General features: G+C 41.2%; 1 protein-coding gene across 1 annotated transcript in view; it reads right to left on the bottom strand.

Annotated features, from left to right (window-relative positions):
• EIPR1 (EARP complex and GARP complex interacting protein 1) overlaps positions 1 to 20,096 on the bottom strand; it is a 242,741-nt gene that overhangs the window by 132,685 nt on the left and 89,960 nt on the right. The window contains exon 3 of the mRNA XM_075863903.1: positions 19,138 to 19,270. Coding sequence (XP_075720018.1) covers positions 19,138 to 19,270 — 133 coding nt within the window. The remainder of the gene's footprint in view (positions 1 to 19,137; positions 19,271 to 20,096) is intronic.

Here is a 20,096-nt window from a genome sequence, read left to right as displayed (position 1 = left end):
CGCAAATCCGTTACAAATGAAGATTTTGCAGAGGATTTCACAGTGGAATTCATCCCTCTCATTAAAAAAAGTGAAATCCACAAGAAAAAAATTACATGCTATGGATTATCAAATCTGCACTGCGCTTTGTGTGCGGAAAAATTCTGCAGTATGTAGCGAAGATTTGTCCATGTCTCACCTACATGGTTAGTACTGTATTGCACTGCGGATTTTCTGTCCGCAGGTCCAGACGGGAAATCCACAGCATTTCCGCTACTTGGGCATCTTTCCTTACCAACACGAAAACCTCCAGACCATCACATTTCCTCCACCATGCTTGACACATGGCGTCCAGGAGACCTCCAGCATGATCATTTGTTCTGCTCCTAACAAATGTTGTTCTTTGTGATCCAAACAACTGAAATTTAGATTTTTTTTGGGGCAATCATACTTTTCTCCAATCATCCTCTGTTCTCTATCTGTACTCTTTTGTCCATTTTACTTTTCTTGGCCAGTCTAAGATATGAATTATTTTTTTTGCAACACGGGAAATAATGGTGGTTACATAGCGTCTCTAGCTCTGGATGACCTGTCCTGTATTACAAAGACAATCCGTTGATTAGAATGAGCACTGTGTGATGCCTCATTTCTCCTGTGGTGGCGTAGCAAGGAAATTGAATATTTACTTCCAGGTTTCCCCACAGATTACATCTGATCGTTGGGGGTCCATGCAGGGGGACACTTTGTGATCAGCTTATTATCAGGGGACCTTTCTAATAAGTAGGCATTGTCCAAAGCAGAGACATGTTTAAATTGAGTCTTTGTATGTATATGTAAATATAAAATTAAAACTTAACAGTTGTACTAAGGGAAGAAGAGAAATAGGAGTTCAGTATCACAAAAAAAAAATAGACCCCCCCCCCCCCGACTGATGATAAAAAATTAATTCAACAAAAAAAATTAACATGTTAATCAAGGAATATAGGAACGCTGTACACTTCATTTTTGGATCCAGTTCTGGTTTTAGCTAAAACAAGCACATGCCCTAAAAAGCCAGGAAAGTCTCATCTTTACGAATGTAAGTGGTCAAATTTTTAAAAGCTAGATTTTTATTATCTGATGTGTTACGTTTATGAACGTCTTTTTCTCCCATGAATTAAACAGTATGTTCTCAGAATTCCCAGCTGAAAATCCAAATATCCACGAAACTGACAGCGGCAAAATATCGTATTTTATAAAGGCATTTGTTCCTGTAGAGTGAGTTATAATGTGGATATATTTGGCCATTAAAAAGGTAGCGGTCAGCAGTTTTGAGGTTTCAAGACTGCTGACAGCGCGATATAGGGTAGGGCATTGTCCCCATCGCTTGTGTTTGTCATGCAAATAAAATGACCGAATAAAAAAGGTTTCATTATCCCGACACCGTGGTTGCAAGGACCACTGAGGAAGGCACTTGATGTGCAAGTGCCACTTGGCTCTCCTCACTGCGCGCTGCGAGCCCCGTCACTCTGCTCTGAGTGATGGCTCTAGCGGTCTCCTAATTGGCCTCTACACCTCGTCACTCAGAGCAATAAGTGGCATTTGCTGCCGCCGCACCGAGGGGATAAAGCGTTGGTTTCTGTTCTAGGGTCAGTTTACACGTTGCGTAAATACAGCGGATTTTCGGCAACATAATTAGTTGCGCAAAGTCCGCAGCAAATACAGTAGCAGCAAAGTGGTTGACATAAAACAAATCTCATTCACACACTGCGTAAATACTGAGTGGAGAAAAACACTCAGAAATTGACCTGCGGTGTGGAATTTTATTCCGCAGTATGTCAATTGCATTTTGGTAAACGCTGCTTATTTGTTGCGGGTTTTCCCTATTGAATTCAGTGGGGAGGAAAAACCCGCAGCAAATAGCAGTTGTTGTGTCTTTTGCAGTGGGTTCACAAAAAACGCAACTCGGAAAAAAATAATCTCATACTTACCCAGAAGTCTGTGTTCCTCCCTCCAGCGCAGCCTCCTCGGATGACGCTTCATCCCATGTGACCGCCACTGCAGCCAATCACAGGCTGCAGCAGTCTCCTGGGATGCAGTTTTCTGCAGCGGACATTCCGGACAGCGCACAGGGCTGATACGCTGCGTATCCACCTCTTGTGAACTCAGCCCTATACAACTTGAAATACCAAGAAAAAGCTGATGTTACAATGAACTTCCCCTTCCCTATATCGAGGGGGAGGCCTCAAAACTGCTGATTCCCTTTAAGCATCATTTTTTTTTTACTGGAGAAGCTTTTCAGGTCTAAAAACAAAACAGCACTTGTAAAAGTTGCAAATAAATGGCCTATATAAACCGGCTTTAGCTGCACTTCCATGAAAGGGAACCAGCATTATCCATTCTTTACCTTGGGAAGCCAACAAGCTCTGCTCATTGCTGACACATTGAAACAAAAGTGGGAAAACTCATCCTCAATGCATGCAGTATACTAGAATTGCTGATCGCAGTAAGAGGGGCAAAGTACTTGGGTGTTCGCTTCTGCCTGCTCATCTCAGCGAACGGTGGGGCTGCACCCAGACCGCCACGGATCCAAACTTCTGACTGGTCACTCTAATTACATTTTGGAAGAAATCCTGGTGTTACGTCTATGGCCGCGGACCGTCGTCCTGACTTACCCTCTGATGGCCGCGGCCATGGACGAGTGAGTTTCCATCGGCATCTCCCTCCTGAGAGATGCCGGCACTCCCTTCCTGGTCCGGACACTGTCTCCCGTAGGGCGCGTGCATGGCGTTAAAGGGCCAGTACGCGCACAGTTGCAGAATACTGCAATCAGCCCAGAATGCTTCGGGACTATAAAAGGGGCTCTGCCCTCTCGATCCTTGCCTGAGCGTTGTTGTGTTACTTAAAGTTTGTCATTGCAAATGGTCTCCTAGTGTTTTCCAGTTCCCAGTGTTACCCGTTCCTGCTGCCTGTACCCAGTATCCCATGCTACCGCGCCGTCAAGAGTTGGAGTCGTGTAGTGCCCTCCGCTGCATCTATAGTGTCGTACCCCGCCGGGTGTCTGTTTACTGTCGGAGCCTGATCTTAGCCTGAATCTACCGGTACTGTCTACATTCCCTCAGGTACCCTTTCTGAACTATAGACATTGCATTGTACCTGTTTGGCCAGCTGCTATCACGCTACGCGGTACGGCTCAGTGGGTCCACACCCCGCGCCGTGATACTCCAATTGGAGTGCCAGGTTGTCTTCCAAAATACTACTGAGTAGAACCCTACCTGAGCACCCTTCTATACTGAGTGCCATGGTTTCTTCTATAATAATTATTCTTTAATTACAGCCAGAAGTTTCCTTAGCTGCATTTACAATGCTACATGCTTCACAGCTGAAATCTTCCAAAATTCTTTGCTGGTTCAATGTCTGTACTAAAGTGATTTGTGCTCTGGAAAGTGCAGTTTGTACACCAGTTTCTGATGTAGGAGAAAACAACGGTCATACTGCATTATAGGAGCTCAGCTTTAGGCCTTATTTACACGAGCGTGTGCGTTTTGTGCACGCAAAAAACGCGGCGTTTTCGCAAAAGGCACTTAACAGCTCCGTGTGTCATCAGCATATGATGCGCGGCTGCGTGATTTTCGCGCAGCCACCATCATTATGACACTCCGTTTGGATGTTTTTAAACAGAAAAGAGGTGCTTTTCTGTTTACATTCACAGTTTGACAGCTGTTGCGCGAATCACGCTGTTCGCACGGAAGTGCTTCCGTGTGACCTGCGTGATTTTCACGCACCCATTGACTTCAATGGGTGCGTAATGCGCGAACAGCGCACAAATATAGGACATGTCATGAGTTTTTTTCAGCGGACTCGCGCTGAGCAAAACTCACTGTCTGCATGCCCCCATAGACTTACATAGGTCCGTACGACATGCGTGAAAAGCACGCGCGTCGCACGGACGTATATCACGCTCGTGTAAACGAGGCCTTACTGTTAGAGATGTTTCTGACAACAAGCTTGTTGACTGTTTCCAACATGAACAACCAGGAAAACTGTGAATTCAGTTCTGGACTAGAAATAGATGTGAACGTGTGAACACACCTTAACCCGTTAGTGACCGGCCCATCGTGTTTTTACGTCGGTCACTAACGGGCCTTATTCCGATGCCATAGACTTTTTACGTCGCGGCATCGGAATAAGTAAACAGAGCAGGGAGCTGTCAAAACTCCCTGCTCTGCCGAGTTCGATCGATATTAGTATCGATCTCACCCGTTTAACCCCTCAGATGCGGTGCTCAATAGCGAGCACCGCATCGGAGTAGTTTTGGAGAGAGGGAGGGAGCTCCCTCTCTCTCCCACCGACACCCGGCGATACGATCGCCGAGTGTCTGTGTCTCCCATGGCAGCCGGGGGCCTAATAAAGGCCCCCAGGTCTGCCTGTAATGAATGCCTGCTAGATCATGCCGGAGGCATGACCTAGCAGATGCCTGTCCGTTTTAAACGGACAGGCATAATACACTGCAATACAGAAGTATTGCAGTGTATTATAATAGCTATCGCAGAATCGCATATTAAAGTCCCCTAGTGGGACTAGTAAAAAAAAGTTTAATAAAGTTAATAAAAAAAAAAGTGAAAAAAAAATGAAAAACCCACTTTTTCCCCTTACAAACTGCTTTACTATTAAAAAAACAAAATAAAGTAAAAAAGTTAAACATATTTGGTATTGCCGCGTCCGTAATGACCCCGACTATAAAGCTATTACATTACTTAACCCGCACGGTGAACGCCGTAAAAAATTAAATAAAAAACGACAGAAAACTTGCTGTTTTCTGTGAATCCTGACTTTAAAAAAATGTGATTAAAAAGTGATCAAAAAGTCGCATCTACTCCAAAATGGTACCAATAAAAACTACAAGTCGTCCCGCAAAAAAAAAGCCCCCATACAACTACATCGGCGAAAAAATATAAACGTTACGGCTCTTCAAATATGGAGACGCAAAAACAAATAATTTTGAAAAAAAAAGCGTTTTTACTGTGTAAAAGTAGTAAAACATACAAAAACTATACAAATTTGGTATGGTTGCAATCGTAACAACCCGCTGAATAAAGTTATTGTGTTATTTATACTACACGGTAAACGGTGTAGATTTAGGACGCAAAAAAGAGTGGCGAAATTTCAGATTTTTTTCTATTCCCCCCCAAAAAAAGTTAATACATGTTAATCAATAAATAATATGTACCTCAAAATGGTGCTATTAAAAAATACAACTTGTCCCGCAAAAAACAAGACCTTATACAGCTATGTCGACGCACAAATAAAAAAGTTATAGCTCTTGGAATGCGGCGATTGAAAAACGTAAAAAATAGCCTGGTCATTCAGGTCTAAAATAGGCTGGTCATTAAGGGGTTAATACAGCCTGTAGCTCAGGAAAACTTAACAAAAAAAAAAAAGCACAGCACTCAAAAAATCCAAGATATTCAATAGCTGGATGCAGAACAACCCACCAGGACAAAAGTCTTCTCAGCCTAAAGTTCAATCAATGTAAGGAGAAAAAAAAGCCTCATCTTTAGAGGTTTAGTTCTGTAAGTCTAGTGGACATAATTTCACTTTGACTACCTCCTAATATTATCTGACATGTGTCAGAGACTATAAGTAACCCTTATGATGCGGTTAAAATCTTTATAAACTACCTGGTTTCTGGCCAAATTCTGCTGGACAAGAATATAATTTCACAGTACATTATGTATTAAGTCAGGGCCAGGATATTAGAGCAAGAGGGGCAATTACCCCGGGGGCCTCCACTGCACCCATCTAAAAAAAATATTTAACATTACTGCAGCTGTGTCCCAAGTATGAAATGCACGACTTACAGAAATCAGCAAACATTGAATCAGTCCAATACCACCTTTATCCCATATGAAAATATCCAGTTTGTCGTGTCATATTATCTCAAACCACGAACTACACACAGAATTTTGCCGGCATTCTTAGTTGTTCACTGAAGTCTCAGCTAGCTAAGGGTCTGTTCACATCTGCGTTGGAGGCTTTGTTATGGGCTTCCATTGCAGATCCGGCCTAAAATACTGGAAACAATAACACAGCATGGTGCGCTATTGTTTCTGGTAAAACTATGGACACCCCAAAGAGAAACTCAACGGAGCCCAAAAAGGTCAAAGGTTTCCGTCGGGCGCCGTTCAACAAAACAACGCATAGCTGAACGCACATGTGAACAAGCCCTTAGTGCTGAATTGTGAGAGGTGTCTTATTTGTAAAAAATAAAGCATTCTTCTGTTAAGAAAAGCAAAACCCCCTACAATGCACCGTACTAGAGAGAATTGCTTTATGGGATTATGCTGGGATTACGTCTATCAGCCAAGATCAGTAACAGATTCCAACTGGCAGTTTGTAGAATATAGAATGCTGTTCCGGATGTGACTGGAGTATAAGACATTACATAAAGCAAACATGGACTTTACATCTTTAACCACTTTGCCACTGCCTACAGTACTTTTTTCTATTGTACAGCCGATGACGAAAACGCCGCCCATAATGTGTTATAGTCCTGCGTTATGGCCACAAAAAACAAGTCCTCTACAGCCACATAAAAGTTAATGGATATGGATAACAGAATGTCGGAAGGCTCAGCTGAGCAAATACAAGGGTAAATGCCTGTTTGCAACCATTTTCTTATTTGCAAAAAATGTATCTAAAATAGCAACTCTGCAAATAATCTTGATTTAAAATATCATACTGTTTGGGTTATACTTGTCCTGTTTAGGACTTATGGGTGTCACGAGGCGGGGAGTGGACCCACTAGGTCGTACCGCGTCGCGGGATGGCAGCTGGCCAAGCAGGTATGGTACAGTCTATAGTCCAGAAAAGGGTACCTGAGGCAGTGTAGACAGTAGCAAGGCAGGCTCAGCTGGGACCAGGCAGCAGGTAGACGTCAGGCGTGGAGTAGTAGAACAGGCGTGGAGATGCAGCACAACACGACAACAGCTCAGCATGGCAGTAGAGCAGGATGGTACAGATAGCACGGGAAACAGGAACGGGAAACACTGGGAAGCTGGAAGACACTTAGGAGACCATTTGCAAGACTAAGGGAAACAACAACGCTCAGGCGAGGATAAGAAGGGCGGTGACCCTCTTATAGTCCAGGAGTTGCTGAGTTGATGATGATGATGATTTTCAGGGAGACAGGCTCGATACCCGGAAGTGAGTGCCAGCGCCTCACAGGGGGAAGACGCAGCACAGCAGCAGGACGTCCATCGCCGCGGTCATCAAGAGGTAAGTTAGAACGACAGACCGCGGCCATAGACGTTACAGTGTGCACCTGTTGGATGCAGCAGCAGCAACACAATGGTTAGCCACTACAAAAATACCCTGTGCGTAGTCTGATCCTGCAGTCACGTATTCTCTCCCTGCCTCTTGTTATCCTACTCCTCTGCACTGTGCAGTAATCTCTGGTTAGGCAGTTTATGTTATTAACCCACAATATGTTATATAACCCTGAGAAGAATTATGAGCTGAGAGAGAGTGCATGCTTGAAAAGGGAACACCCGAGCTCTGAACTTGCAGCTCCTCAAGCAGGCATGCAAGAGATAGCAGGTCCTGAAAATAAAAGAGAAATCAGCATAGAGCAACTCCTAACTCTCCAGGTCAACAATATACATATCAAAATAATTTTTCCCATGATAAAGGTGTCTTTAATGTGTACAATCACTTATACATCTTTATTTAATGTGTAGCTAAACTTATAACACGTCATAGTGACATGGTCCGAGCACTAAAAGCCTCACAGATTGCTAAAACGAAGTGGCAGAAGCTCTCGGATGAGTGATGTGCCGCTTAGTTTTTTAGCTGCTTTCCTTGGAAAACCATGAAAGTGGTGTATGGGCTCAATAGAAACTCTATGAGTCCGTACACCACTGGCTCGGCTTTCTGAGGAAAGCTGATCATAAACAAAGCAGTTTTAGCGACATTCAAAGTTTAGCTACCCTTTAAGTAATTTATAGGAATGTAATCCATACAAGATTTGGGAATACCCACATACATCATTACAGGGAAAATTAATACAGATTTTGATGATGTCAAGGTTGAGAGTCTCAGAATTTACCAAGGTTACCTTCAAAAGGTTGTATACAAAAGTCTCGATTTAGAAAGGATGGAATTTGTATATGGAGCAGATGAAAAACTAAAAGTTAAAAAAAGATCACACATCTGGGAAAATCCTGTGGACCATATAGAAGACATTGTGCACAAATTATTCGGCTGTAAACTGATTTACGCCAATGTACATAGTCGTTATTCATAGAAAATAATGAAGTGTAATAATTTGCGGCCATCATCTGAAATGGGGATTAACAAAGTGGTAAAGACCACAGTAAAGACATAAAGAATCAGTACTTCAACAACCAATTCAGTACATATGTATATTATGGTATTATGATATATTTGAGAAATGAGACCGTATTATTTGATTAGATGGTGCAAGATGGCACAAAGAACAAACAGCAACCAACTCAATATCATCTTTCGGCGATTTGGGAAAGGAAGTTGATGACAGTGGCCACGATGGTCTACATGCCCATGTCTAGTACACACAATGTGTCTGAATATTTGGGTAAAATAATAAAATGACTGACATACTAATAAGTATAGACACAAGAACAATAATAGGAATCCTAAGACAACCCACAGAGTTTAGGTAGGAGAGGCATCCTTGAGAGGATTGCTGAGAGGCATTGCGAGACTTCAGAGTGTGAACATTTATTCTTTGATTAAAACTTAAAAAGTGTGTGAACCTTTAATGAATGATGTTCAATCAACCCGAAACAAGGGAAAAACATAGGATGATACATATTAACCCCCAATGACAGCCCTTGAAATCCAAATCGTACTAAAATATTCTACTCTCCTACTATAATTAATTTCTGCTTCTCACCAGGAGATGCCATCTCTATGATCTAGGCAATCTGGATTCCCATTAATTGGAGAACAGGTTTGAATGAATTCCTGACATAGAATTTCCTCTCCAGAAAAACAAACGCCGTAATATAATTATATACTGCTAGGATTGAAGATGAAATTACACGGGGACTGTACAATATATTCAGATGTGGGTATTACGATGCTTCAAAACCCAATGTATTTGTCACATTTGCTAAATATAGTCACCAAGATAATCCAAATTGCGAACAGCCGAGCCTCTAGCTTGTTACCTCTACATACCTTGGCACAGTAGGTAGGCATCTTTAAAGTAAAAAAAAAAATAATACAAGAACCGCACAAAACACTTTGCTTCGCATTAACACCCTTTTTGCCGTTCAAAAATTCTTTGTTCTCAAGCCAAATTTCCTCCATTCCAACCATTGACTTTGTAGATGAGCCCTTTGTGCAGCTCATTATATCAAATGCTTTTCAGAAATCCACTTAAATTATATCCATGGGTTCTCCTTTGTCTATCGTCTTGACAATATGTTCAAAGGTCTCCAGTGGATATGTCAGTCGTGATCTGCTTGTCAGAAATTCCAACTTGTGCATTTCTAAATGTTTCAAAATTTTGATCCTTGTCAAGGTCTGTCCCTTCTTCCCCTTAACTCGCAATATTAGCAAGCCCATCCTTGGCAGATTTCTCTAAACCTTTTATTAGTTTGAGATTCAGCGTACATGTTAGAGACAGTTACACAAGGCTATAAGGACTTTTTTTTTTTTCCTCCACAAGACGAAAATTTGGATTTCTCAAAATGGAAGAAAAAAAAAAAGTTATGTAGATCACAGGAGCCAAGTCGCCAGTATGCCTTAAAAATGGCTGCTGGCCTCAAATATTTTGGGTTGTAATGAATTGACGTCTATGGACCTATAGTACTGATCATCAAAATACACTATATGGACAAAAGTATTAGGACACACCATTGAATTCAGGTGTTTCATTCAGCCCCACTGACACAGGTGTATAAAATCCAGAACCTAGCCATGAGGTCGCTGTTACAAACATCTGCAAAAGAATCGGTCGTTCTAAAGAGCTCACTAAATTCCAGCGTGGTATGCCACCATTGTAACAAGTCAGTTTGTGAAATTTCTTCCCTTCTAGATATTCCATGATCAACTGTGGGTGGCATTATTGTAAAGTGGAAGCGTTTAGGAACCACAGCAACTCAGCCACAAAGTGGCAGACCACGTAAATAGAAAGAGTGGGGGCGCAAAGTGCATAAAAGTCGCCAACGCTCTGCTGACTTAATAGTCAATTAAATAGTGACTTTTAATTTAGAGCCTCTAGAGTAGCAGCTCCCTCTTTAAGCACACTGCCCCATACCATGCTCGACCTAAACCAAGCTCCCTTTACTGAAGCCAGAGCACAGCTTAGGATAAATGGTTAGGTGGTTAAATAGTCGTCCCCTAATATAATGCCGCCTTTACCTCTAGGAGCATTCTAGAATGCAGAGCCGTGGGGAATATTAAGTGCCATGTCAAGGACCTGTTGGGAGGGGGGGGGGGGGGGAAGTGTTCTAAGAAGTATTGGCATTTGAGTATGGTAACCTATAAGTGACATAATTGAGGAAAATTGTGCAGATTTATTAATACAGTCTTAAAGATGGACGGGAAAAAAACTAGACAAGACAGGCAGCAACTGCGTCAAATTAAAAGGGTTGTCCAGTTCCTAAAAATTGATGGCCTATCCTCTGGATAGGCCATCAAAAGCTGATCGGTCGGGGTCTGACTCCCGGGACCACTGACGATCAGCTGTTTTGAAGGGGGTGCACCTCCTTCAAAACAGCAGATCATCAGGGGTCCCGGTAGTCGAAAACCGACCTATTAGTTATTGATAACCTATCCTGAGGATAGGTCACCAATTTTTAGGGACTGGAAAACACAATCACAGTAGAGCTCGCTGCTTGATATATTTAGCGTAACTTACTAGACATGATTTTTTCTTTTTTACGCCACCACATAGCCGTCATACTTCACACCAGTATTTTGAGGCAAAAGAAAGTATGTCATAAAAAAAGTTGGCGCATATTATGACTCCTCCCCACCCTGTTTTCTAGACATTTCAAAACTGTGAAAAATTTGATATAAAATCTTTCTAGAACGTAATAAATTTGGCACAAGGCAAGTATGCCAATTTTATGGCGCAATTCGCTTTGCAAATCTCCTCGCTGTTTTAAATCATCATTTGCAGATCTCTAATATAGAAAACCTTGACTACAGCCGCACCACCACCACATCAAGAAAAACAACAAGAATAACCAATTACAAAACTGTGTAACGGTGTTAAATACAGTAGAACGGCTTCTATGGCACGGATATTGCAGCTAGTTACACTTTCTTATCTCCACTTTTTCCTAACTGATGTTAACATTTAATGATTTATCAGTCCCGACATTCCATTCCAGATTATTCTTCACCAATTTTAAAAGAACCTCTGCTGTCTCCCAAGGTGTTGGATGCTAAATATTATTTTGCCCAATAAAAAAAAACAGGAAATCCAACGACTGCGTCATTCAATAGCACTTGTCTAGGTGATTTCCAAAATATATAAAGGCCAAGAGCTGGCAAATTTTGGGCGATTTCCTAAATACATGTATCCTACATACGTGCATATGGTCCCCTCGCAATTCCTGAAACACCTGGAATCATCCTATTTGAGGAAAATTTAAGCTTTAATAAATTAAGTAGTCATCATGCGATGGGCAGCCTTATCATTTGACATATATAAGGACAAATACATGGTTGATAGGGCTACTTTTCCATTTAAACAAATAATTTCACAAGTAGTCGGGTAGATATATCATTGCCATCATGCTTTAAGACCTTGCAAAAACTACAGTATTTCAGTTTGAAAAAAAATGTTGCGGTCAGGGAGAGCATATACTAATTTAAAGTGAAATGATTGGACAACTAACCGACCTGTAAAATCTCAAATTTTAGTCAGCCCTTTATTATATGCCACATCTATGAAGGCCTGGAGCAAGACTACAATTTCAGAAGAAAGGAGTCGCTGGGCTATATTTGGAATAAAGTAGGAAACTTTTATAGAGGTCTCACAGTACTAATCTGTATCAAATGACAACATAGAATTGAAGGGCTATTCTTAAAAACTTTTATATGGCTTTTTCGCAACATTTTCCACCTAGACTGATTTCTAGCAGAGGATTTGCTTTATAATAAACCATTTGTATAAAAAAAAAAAAAAAAGTCTATACAATTTGATGGTGTCAGAAGGTACTAGGCTAATGCTCCATGGCAAGATGGCGTTGCACGCGTGTCTCAGACTCTAATGTTTCTAATGGAAATAGAAAGTGACAAGTGGCCTGGCATACAAAATAGTGTGCAGACGCAAACAGGAAGTGCCTAGTCTGTGTACTCCAGTGGCTAGTGTGAAAACTGGAATAGTACAGTCAAATCCATAAAAAAACATAAAAAACTGTCTTACCTACCATTTTGTGAAAGCCCTCCTGCTGCTACAAGGAGTGATTTTGGTAATAATATATTAGAGAAATGTTATTTATGTTTAAACAGTTTTGATTGGCAATGCCAGGGTATTGCAATTTAAAACAGATTTGTTATCAGACTTATCTGTCCTATGTAAGGGCAGAATAGTGTGGGGACCAGTCCGCTCCCCTACTACCCCAAACGGTACAATAAAAAATATACTCATAGTTAGGAGTCTGCTGTATTCATGAAAGAAGCACTCCCCAAACCACTCAGCAGTGATTGATGGGCTGCTGCATATCTGCATACACAGCAGCCAGCCATCAATCACTGCCGAGAGTGGAGAGGAAAAACGGGGAATGCACACCGCTCATAAATACAGCGGACTCATAATTAGGAGTATATAAATTTATTTTTGTGCCATTTCGGCTCATCAGGGGGCGGACCTGACCCGCGAGATTCTTAACATCCGACTAAGCCAATCCCTGGCTTTGTATCTACTGCACATCTCTGACCTTCCCTTGAGGATGTATTGGGAAAAACTACTGAAACACTTTGTCAATGGTGCCAGATCATGTGTCCCAGCTCATTGGAAATCTATCTCCTCATCGTCCGTGGTCAACAAAGTTGACGATATTATGAGAATGGAAGAGCTCACCGAGTTGCTCATACTTCTTTCACTGCCTCGTGGACCCCATGAATTCTCTTCCAAGGTTTGTTTGCAAACCATTCCCTCCTAAGTCGGACTCAATGAGTAAGCTCGGATAACTTTATCTTTTTTGAGTAGCCCCTGGCAGACCCAGTGTCCCAACACTTCTCTCCCTTTCTTTTGCCTTTCCTCTCCCCCCTCCTCTCAATCTTTCTTTTGCCATCGTTTTTATTTTGTGAAGTTGGTTCCTTTTTTTTTTATTTAAAAATTACCTTTGAAAAATATATATATCTTTAAGAACATTGTGCATCAGTGTGAATAATACAACTGTAACATCTATGGCTGCAGACCGTCGTCCTGACTTACCCTCTGACGGCCTCGGTTCCCGACCGCTGGCTGTGTTTTTACGGCCAGCGGTCAGGGTCCTTAAAACCCGAGCCATAGACTTTTTACGGCTCGGCTTTTAACTTGCTGCCCGAGCGATCGGGCAGCTGAATGTCGGGTCTCCGGCTGTCAGTGACTGCCGGGGACCCTGAGGAGAGGATAGAAGCAGCTTTCGCTGCTTCTGTCTTCTCCGATCTCTTTTACACAGCGCTCAATGCGCGCTGTGTATAGGAATGGAGGCAGCGGCCGCGGCGCTCTCTCTATTCCTCCCGGTGTTCATGTGACTGGTCAATGATTGCCGGGTGCCGTTACTGAAAGACTGCTGCTGGGTCTTACTAGACCCAGCACAGCCCTATTAGTGACAATCGTCACTATATGAGGGCTGATTTCCCCTGTAACTGGGGCTGCTGTGCAGCTCCAGTGGAAAAGATGGTGTAAAAGAAAGTAAAAAATATATATAAAGATCCCCAAAGGTCTTTTTTGACCTTTGAGGGACAGAACATAGTAATAAAAAAATAGTAAAGTGCGAAAAAAATTAATAATAAATACACAAAATATCCGCCCCCCAAAAAAATACACCCCCCACCAATCATTGTTGTAACGCTAGCGCTGACCCAATTATCCTAATATAGACATGTAATATATTAAAATTTATTGTAGACAATGACGATCACAATTAAAAGGTCTATTTTAGGGTAAAACTATGTTAATACCGAAAAAAATAGCTGAAACGTAAAAAAGCTTATTTTGTTTTACTATTATTTTCAAACTTTATGAATAAAAATTCTAAAATAGCAAAAAGGATGTGTCTAAAAACGATAAAAAAATAAACCTGCATTGTCTACGGAAAAAACATGGCAAAAATCACGTTGTTAGCCCAACAAATAAAAAGTTATAGCCATTTAATTAACACGTGCTAAAAATGGCTAAACGGAGTCTGGTCCTGAAGGCTCAAAATAGCCCAGTCCTGAACTGGTTAAAGGGCCAGTACGTGCAGATTTGCAAAATAGCTGCAATTAGCCCAGAATGCCCCTTAAGTTTGACCTTGCAAATGGTCTCCTAGTGTTTTCCAGTTCCCAGCGTTTCCCGTTCCTGCTGCCTGTACCAAGTATCTCGTGCTACCGTGCCTTCAAGAGTTGGAGTCATGTTGTGCCCTACGCTGCATCTATTGTGTCACACCCGGCCTGGTGTCTGTCTGTCGGAGCCTCATCTTACCCTGAAACCATCGCTATGTCTACGTTGCCTCAGGTACCCTTTCAGAACTATAAACATTGCTTTATATCTGTTTGGCCAGCTGCTATCCACGGGACTGACCGTTTCAGTGAAAGCGGGTCCTACGTGTTTCAGACACGCTGGATCCACCTGTAAAATCGGTCACGTCTAACTCAGATGTGATAGCAGCTCGATCACGCAGGTCCCACTGATACTGAAACGGTCAGTGCCGCTGACCAGAAGGATACAGTATACAAAGCAGCTGAATCTCAAAAAGTAAAAATAATTTTCAATAAAATGTATTTAGGAAGTTGCACTGAGACCGTTTAAAAAAAAAATAAAAAATTATATATTTCAAAAGCTGTACATACCGTAGCCTTGAAATTTTTTTGTGTCGATTTGTTTCTGTGGACATGGCTTCCATATGTTTGCTGGGAGTCGTCCCGTCGGCTATACCCAGCCTACGTTCAACACCTGCTAAACAGGAATTATTACCCTTGTTCTGTAGGATTTCCGCCCCAGGTTTAGCCAACACCTAAGCAGCCGCCTTGTATTGATATTGTTATTTTGTATAGTGTCCTCACCTCAATTTGTAAAATTTGAAAAAATTAAAGTACAAAAAAAAAATAGAGAGCAGACCAGTCTCCCTGCTCTGCTACTTACGCTTTAAAGACAAATACTAGACTATCATGACCGCTTTTATAAATTCATACAAATGTTAACAAAAATGGATGAAATATTTAAAATAGGAAATAATATTGCATCAAAGAAATCTAAAAAATAAATGAAGACATGACTTTTCCCGGTGAAGGAATGTTCTACTACATGTTGTGAATAACGTGTGCCTGGTACGCTTCATCTTAAATGCACAATTTCACAGCCGTGAAAAATGAAAGTTTTTTATGTTCTCTTGGTTTGAGGCTTTGTCTGATTCTCATTGTTTAATTTCCTAAATACTCTGTTCTGGAATGATCTACAGTCCTTTTGGCATTTCACCTTCCTCAACTGAATAATTTATCCTAGTCAGTGGGATATTAAATCCAGCCTGCCTCATGAATACTGAGGTGAAATATTCTTTCAGGCTGTTGGCAAAATTGACCTCATCTGTCACAAAACTTCTCCTGCACTCACTAGGGCCATCTCGTTTCTTGTCTACACCGAGACTTTCCTCATTATGCAGTGGGTATTCTATGTGCTCATATAACCTTATTGGAAAGGAATGGATACAAACCCATTAAAAGCTCAAAGAGAATTTCATATATTGCAAATGGTGTTGGCATATTAGAGTAAAGCAATGGAAAAAAAAAAAAAAAAGCCATTGAAATTTTTTTTAATATCTAATACTGGGGCACTACAGTGATTAAGGTTCTTGTGGGTTCTTGTGGGTTCTCGGTCTGTGGAATTTAACTCTGCTAGACATGAGCTGAATTAAACAACAAAAAATATAATATATATATATGTAAATATAAAATATAAATATATATATATATATATATATATATATATATATATGGTAGCTGTAAACCTTGACCTCGTTACAGACCAGGCACATCCATTTCACTCTTGGTACCAATTTCTAAGATGCAGTGGGCTCAGAGGACATCCGTGAAAAAATGCATGCGCCTCAAACATTTCTAAGGACCTCTAATATACAGTATATAAAGTCCACTGGCTGGAGAAAATCATATTTTTTTTATATATACACCTCTCCCAAGGCATGACATATAAAAAACACAAAAATTATTAAAAAAATAAAAAACAAAAACAAACAATGAGTTAATTTTATTTTTACAAAATTTAAATACCATATACTACTGTATTCATCAGATTTTTTTTTAGAAAAGATGATATATACACCTTACTTCCCACCACATGGATCATGGAGGAAAAAACAAAACAAAAAAAACCCAAAAATAAAGACACAAACCTTTTTTTTACCCTGTTCATGTAATATAATAATAATAATAATAATTTTTATTTATATAGCGCCAACATATTCCGCAGCAATTTACTCTTCAGAAAGTACGTGGACAGACAATATCAGACATTACATAGTGACAAAACTAATATACAATTCAAACAATAGGAGATGGATGACACAAAATGTGAAAAGTGCTTAAGTATCATGGTCCAACCATCTTTTATACACATGGGGTAGTAATATAAAGCTGCATGAGCCGGTCACCAGCCAGTATCTGTGTATGACATATATTAAGTACATTAGGGTGTGTAAGGAGTGTGGGGGATACTGCTGAATGAGGTCCTCGTGAGTAATTGTAAAAGGGGGGCCAGGGAATGGAGTTAAATTCGGGAATATTATAGGCCTGTCTAAAAAGATGTGCTTTTAGAGCACGTTTAAAACTGTGGATGTTGGAAATTAATCTGATTGTCTGGGGTAGCGCATTCCAGAGGACGGGTGCAGCACCAGAAAAATCTTGGAGACGGGAGTGGGAGGTTCGGATTATGGTGGATGTTAATCTAAGGTCGTTGGCAGAAAGTAGAGCGCGGATAGGGTGGTAGACCGAGATGAGGGAGGAGATGTAAGGAGGTGCAGCACTGTGGAGAGCTGTGTGGGTTAGAGTAATAAGTTTGAATTTAATTATAAAGGGTATGGGCAACCAGTGAGGTGACTGGCATAGGGTAGAGGCGTTGGTGTAGTGGTTGGTCAGAAAGATGAGCCTGGCTGCTGCATTAAAGATAGATTGGAGAGAAGAGTTTTTTAGTGAATGGAAGACCGATTAGTAATGAGTTACAGTAGTCAAGACGAGCGTAAATCAGAGCGACAATGAGAGTTTTGGATGTTTTCACAGTAAGAAAAGGATGGATTCTGGAGATGTTCTTGAGGTGAAAGTCAATAATAACCCCAAGACAGCGGGCGTCCTGCCTGGGAGTTATAGTAGTACCACACACTGAGATGGAGACATCAGGTTTAGGTAGGTTAGTAGTAGGTAAGAACACAAGGAGCTCAGTTTTAGAAAGATTTAGTTCCAGATAGATAGAGGACATGATGTTAGAGTCATGGGATAGAAAATCTGTCACGATCTGTGGGTATGTGGACCCACTGGGCTAGATCGCCATAGTCAGATAGCAGCTGGCAAAACAGTGCACCAAGTCAATGTATATATAGTCCAAGCACAAGGGTACCTGTAGTACTTCAGAGAGTAGCAATGGCTAGGCTCAGATGGGACCTTGGCAGCAGACACCAGGCGTGGTGTAACACAGTAGGCATGACCGGTGGCACAACACAACTCCAACTTTCTAAGACACAGGAACAAGGTAGCACGGGATACAGGTAGCAGGCACATGAACACTGGGAAAAGGATAACACTAAGGGATCATTTGCAAGACTAACACGGGTAAACACAACGCTCAGGCAAGGAGGAAAGGTGCAGGGCCCTTCTTATAGTCCAGGGTGATCATGGGCTAATTGATGATTATTTTGATGTGCACGCGCTGGCCCTTTAAGGCTGGCCAGGAGCGTGCGCACGCAACCAACGGGATACAGCAGAATGGAGCCGTAGGGAGCACTGGCTTCTCCTAGGGAGGAGAAGTGGGCCAGCGCTCACAGATCCATGGCTGCGGCCATCGGGGGGTTAGTAATCCCGACGGTCCGCGGCCACTACAAAATCACTGGTGTTTTGTATTAGAGCAGGGATGATGTAATAGGAAGAGGTATATAGTTGGGTGTCATCAGCGTAGAGATGGTACTGGAAACCAAATCTGCTGATGTTTTGTCTAATAGGGTCTGTGTAGAGAGGGAACAGGAGCGGACCTAGGACTGATCCCTGGGGAACCCCAAGAGTAAGGGTAAAAGGAGAAAAAGTAGAACCAGCAAACGACACACTGAACAAGCGGTCAGAGAGATCGGAAGAAAACCAAGACAGAGCCGTGTCTTAAAGGCCAATAGAGTGGAGCATGTTAAATAGGAGTTTGTGGTCTGCCGTGTCAAAGGCGTGTGTGATTTTCTGTCATGTAACGTATGCAGAATAAACTTTACACTATTTAAATAAAAGCTGTGTTTATTGTATTCTTCTAGGCCCAATTATTCTTTATTATTATTTTTTTTTACTTTTGATCATTTTAATATGCCAGTAAATTACACTTTGTATGCATTATTGACAAAGAGACAGTTATTTGGGCATACCAATGTATGCTTGTAACAATAGGCAATATAGAAAGACAGCCCTGGGGTCCTTTTACAACCGATTGTACATTTACGGCTATGCCCTGGATAATGTCACTCATGTTCTAGTACATTAGTACCATCATTAGACCTTGCACTTTCATGCCATTAATGCATCCATACTGAATGTATATTATCCAGACATTAGCCCTGATGTATATACATAGTAATTTTCTAATCCCTCACAGACCTTATCCAAAATTTGCCTAACAGGTTTACACTCATGTACAATCTATTCAGGGACACGTATACATTTTAGGAATAATCCAAATGAACCCTATTTATCATCTGTAGTTTCATTACGATGCAAATTAGATAGACTTACTTTTGTTGTAGCAGGTTGCAAGCACATTTTTGTCTGCTGGGCTAGCACAGATTTGCCAGATTTCCCCCGCATGGTGCAGTAGCACATTCTTATTGATGATATTATTCTCATCGTCAAAGTCTATAACGTGAATCTAGACATATGGAAGAATAAATTTATGAGACTCCCCCGTCAGAAAAAAAACAAAACAGATGAGAATTGAAACAGAATTCATTAATTTGTCCCAACTGGGAAAGTGATGAAAATGCATAAAAGAGTGAGAACTTTAACAAAAAATAAAATAAATAAATAAAATAAAATTAAAGAGTGACTAAAAACATCAAAAAACAATCTCCTAATACAACAAATAACCCAAAATTATGAGGACAAAAATTAAATGGTAAAACGGCCTTTATTTAATTAGAAATGATAAGATAGTATTTTAAGTAATGGCGCTAATGATGCTCTATCAATTGCCGTAATTATAACCCATCATCAAAAAGTTTTCTGAGGTCTCTTTCCTGAAGAGGTCAATGACTTTCCATATTCGTGACCGGTATTTACTCTATACAGCACACTAAGGGAAGATCAGGATAGAGGGGAGCCTGCGGCAGTGCTGGGCTAATACAGCAGACTCATAAGCAGAAGTCCTATTGCTTATAATAAAAGTCTGGACATTATTATGTAAAATTTTGCCCACAAGCACAACAGACCTGAACCTGTAAAATACACTAACCTTAAAGGGGGTTTTCCCACAAAACACATGTATGCCCCATCAACAAATGTGTGAATGCTGGGGGTCGGACTGCTGGGACCACAAGCGATGAGGAGAACGGTGGACCGAAAGACCCCCAAAGTGCTACATGAGAATGGAGCACTGGTGCGCATGCTCGGCCAGTGCTCCATTAGCTTCTATGGGACTTCCAAGACCGCCATCTCCTGCAGGTCCATAGAAATAAAAGGAGCGCTCTATTCTCATG

This window comes from Rhinoderma darwinii, chromosome 4 (genome assembly GCF_050947455.1).
Source record: "Rhinoderma darwinii isolate aRhiDar2 chromosome 4, aRhiDar2.hap1, whole genome shotgun sequence".
Taxonomy (NCBI): Eukaryota; Metazoa; Chordata; class Amphibia; order Anura; family Rhinodermatidae; genus Rhinoderma; species Rhinoderma darwinii.
This window is presented reverse-complemented; position numbering and strand designations above follow the sequence as displayed.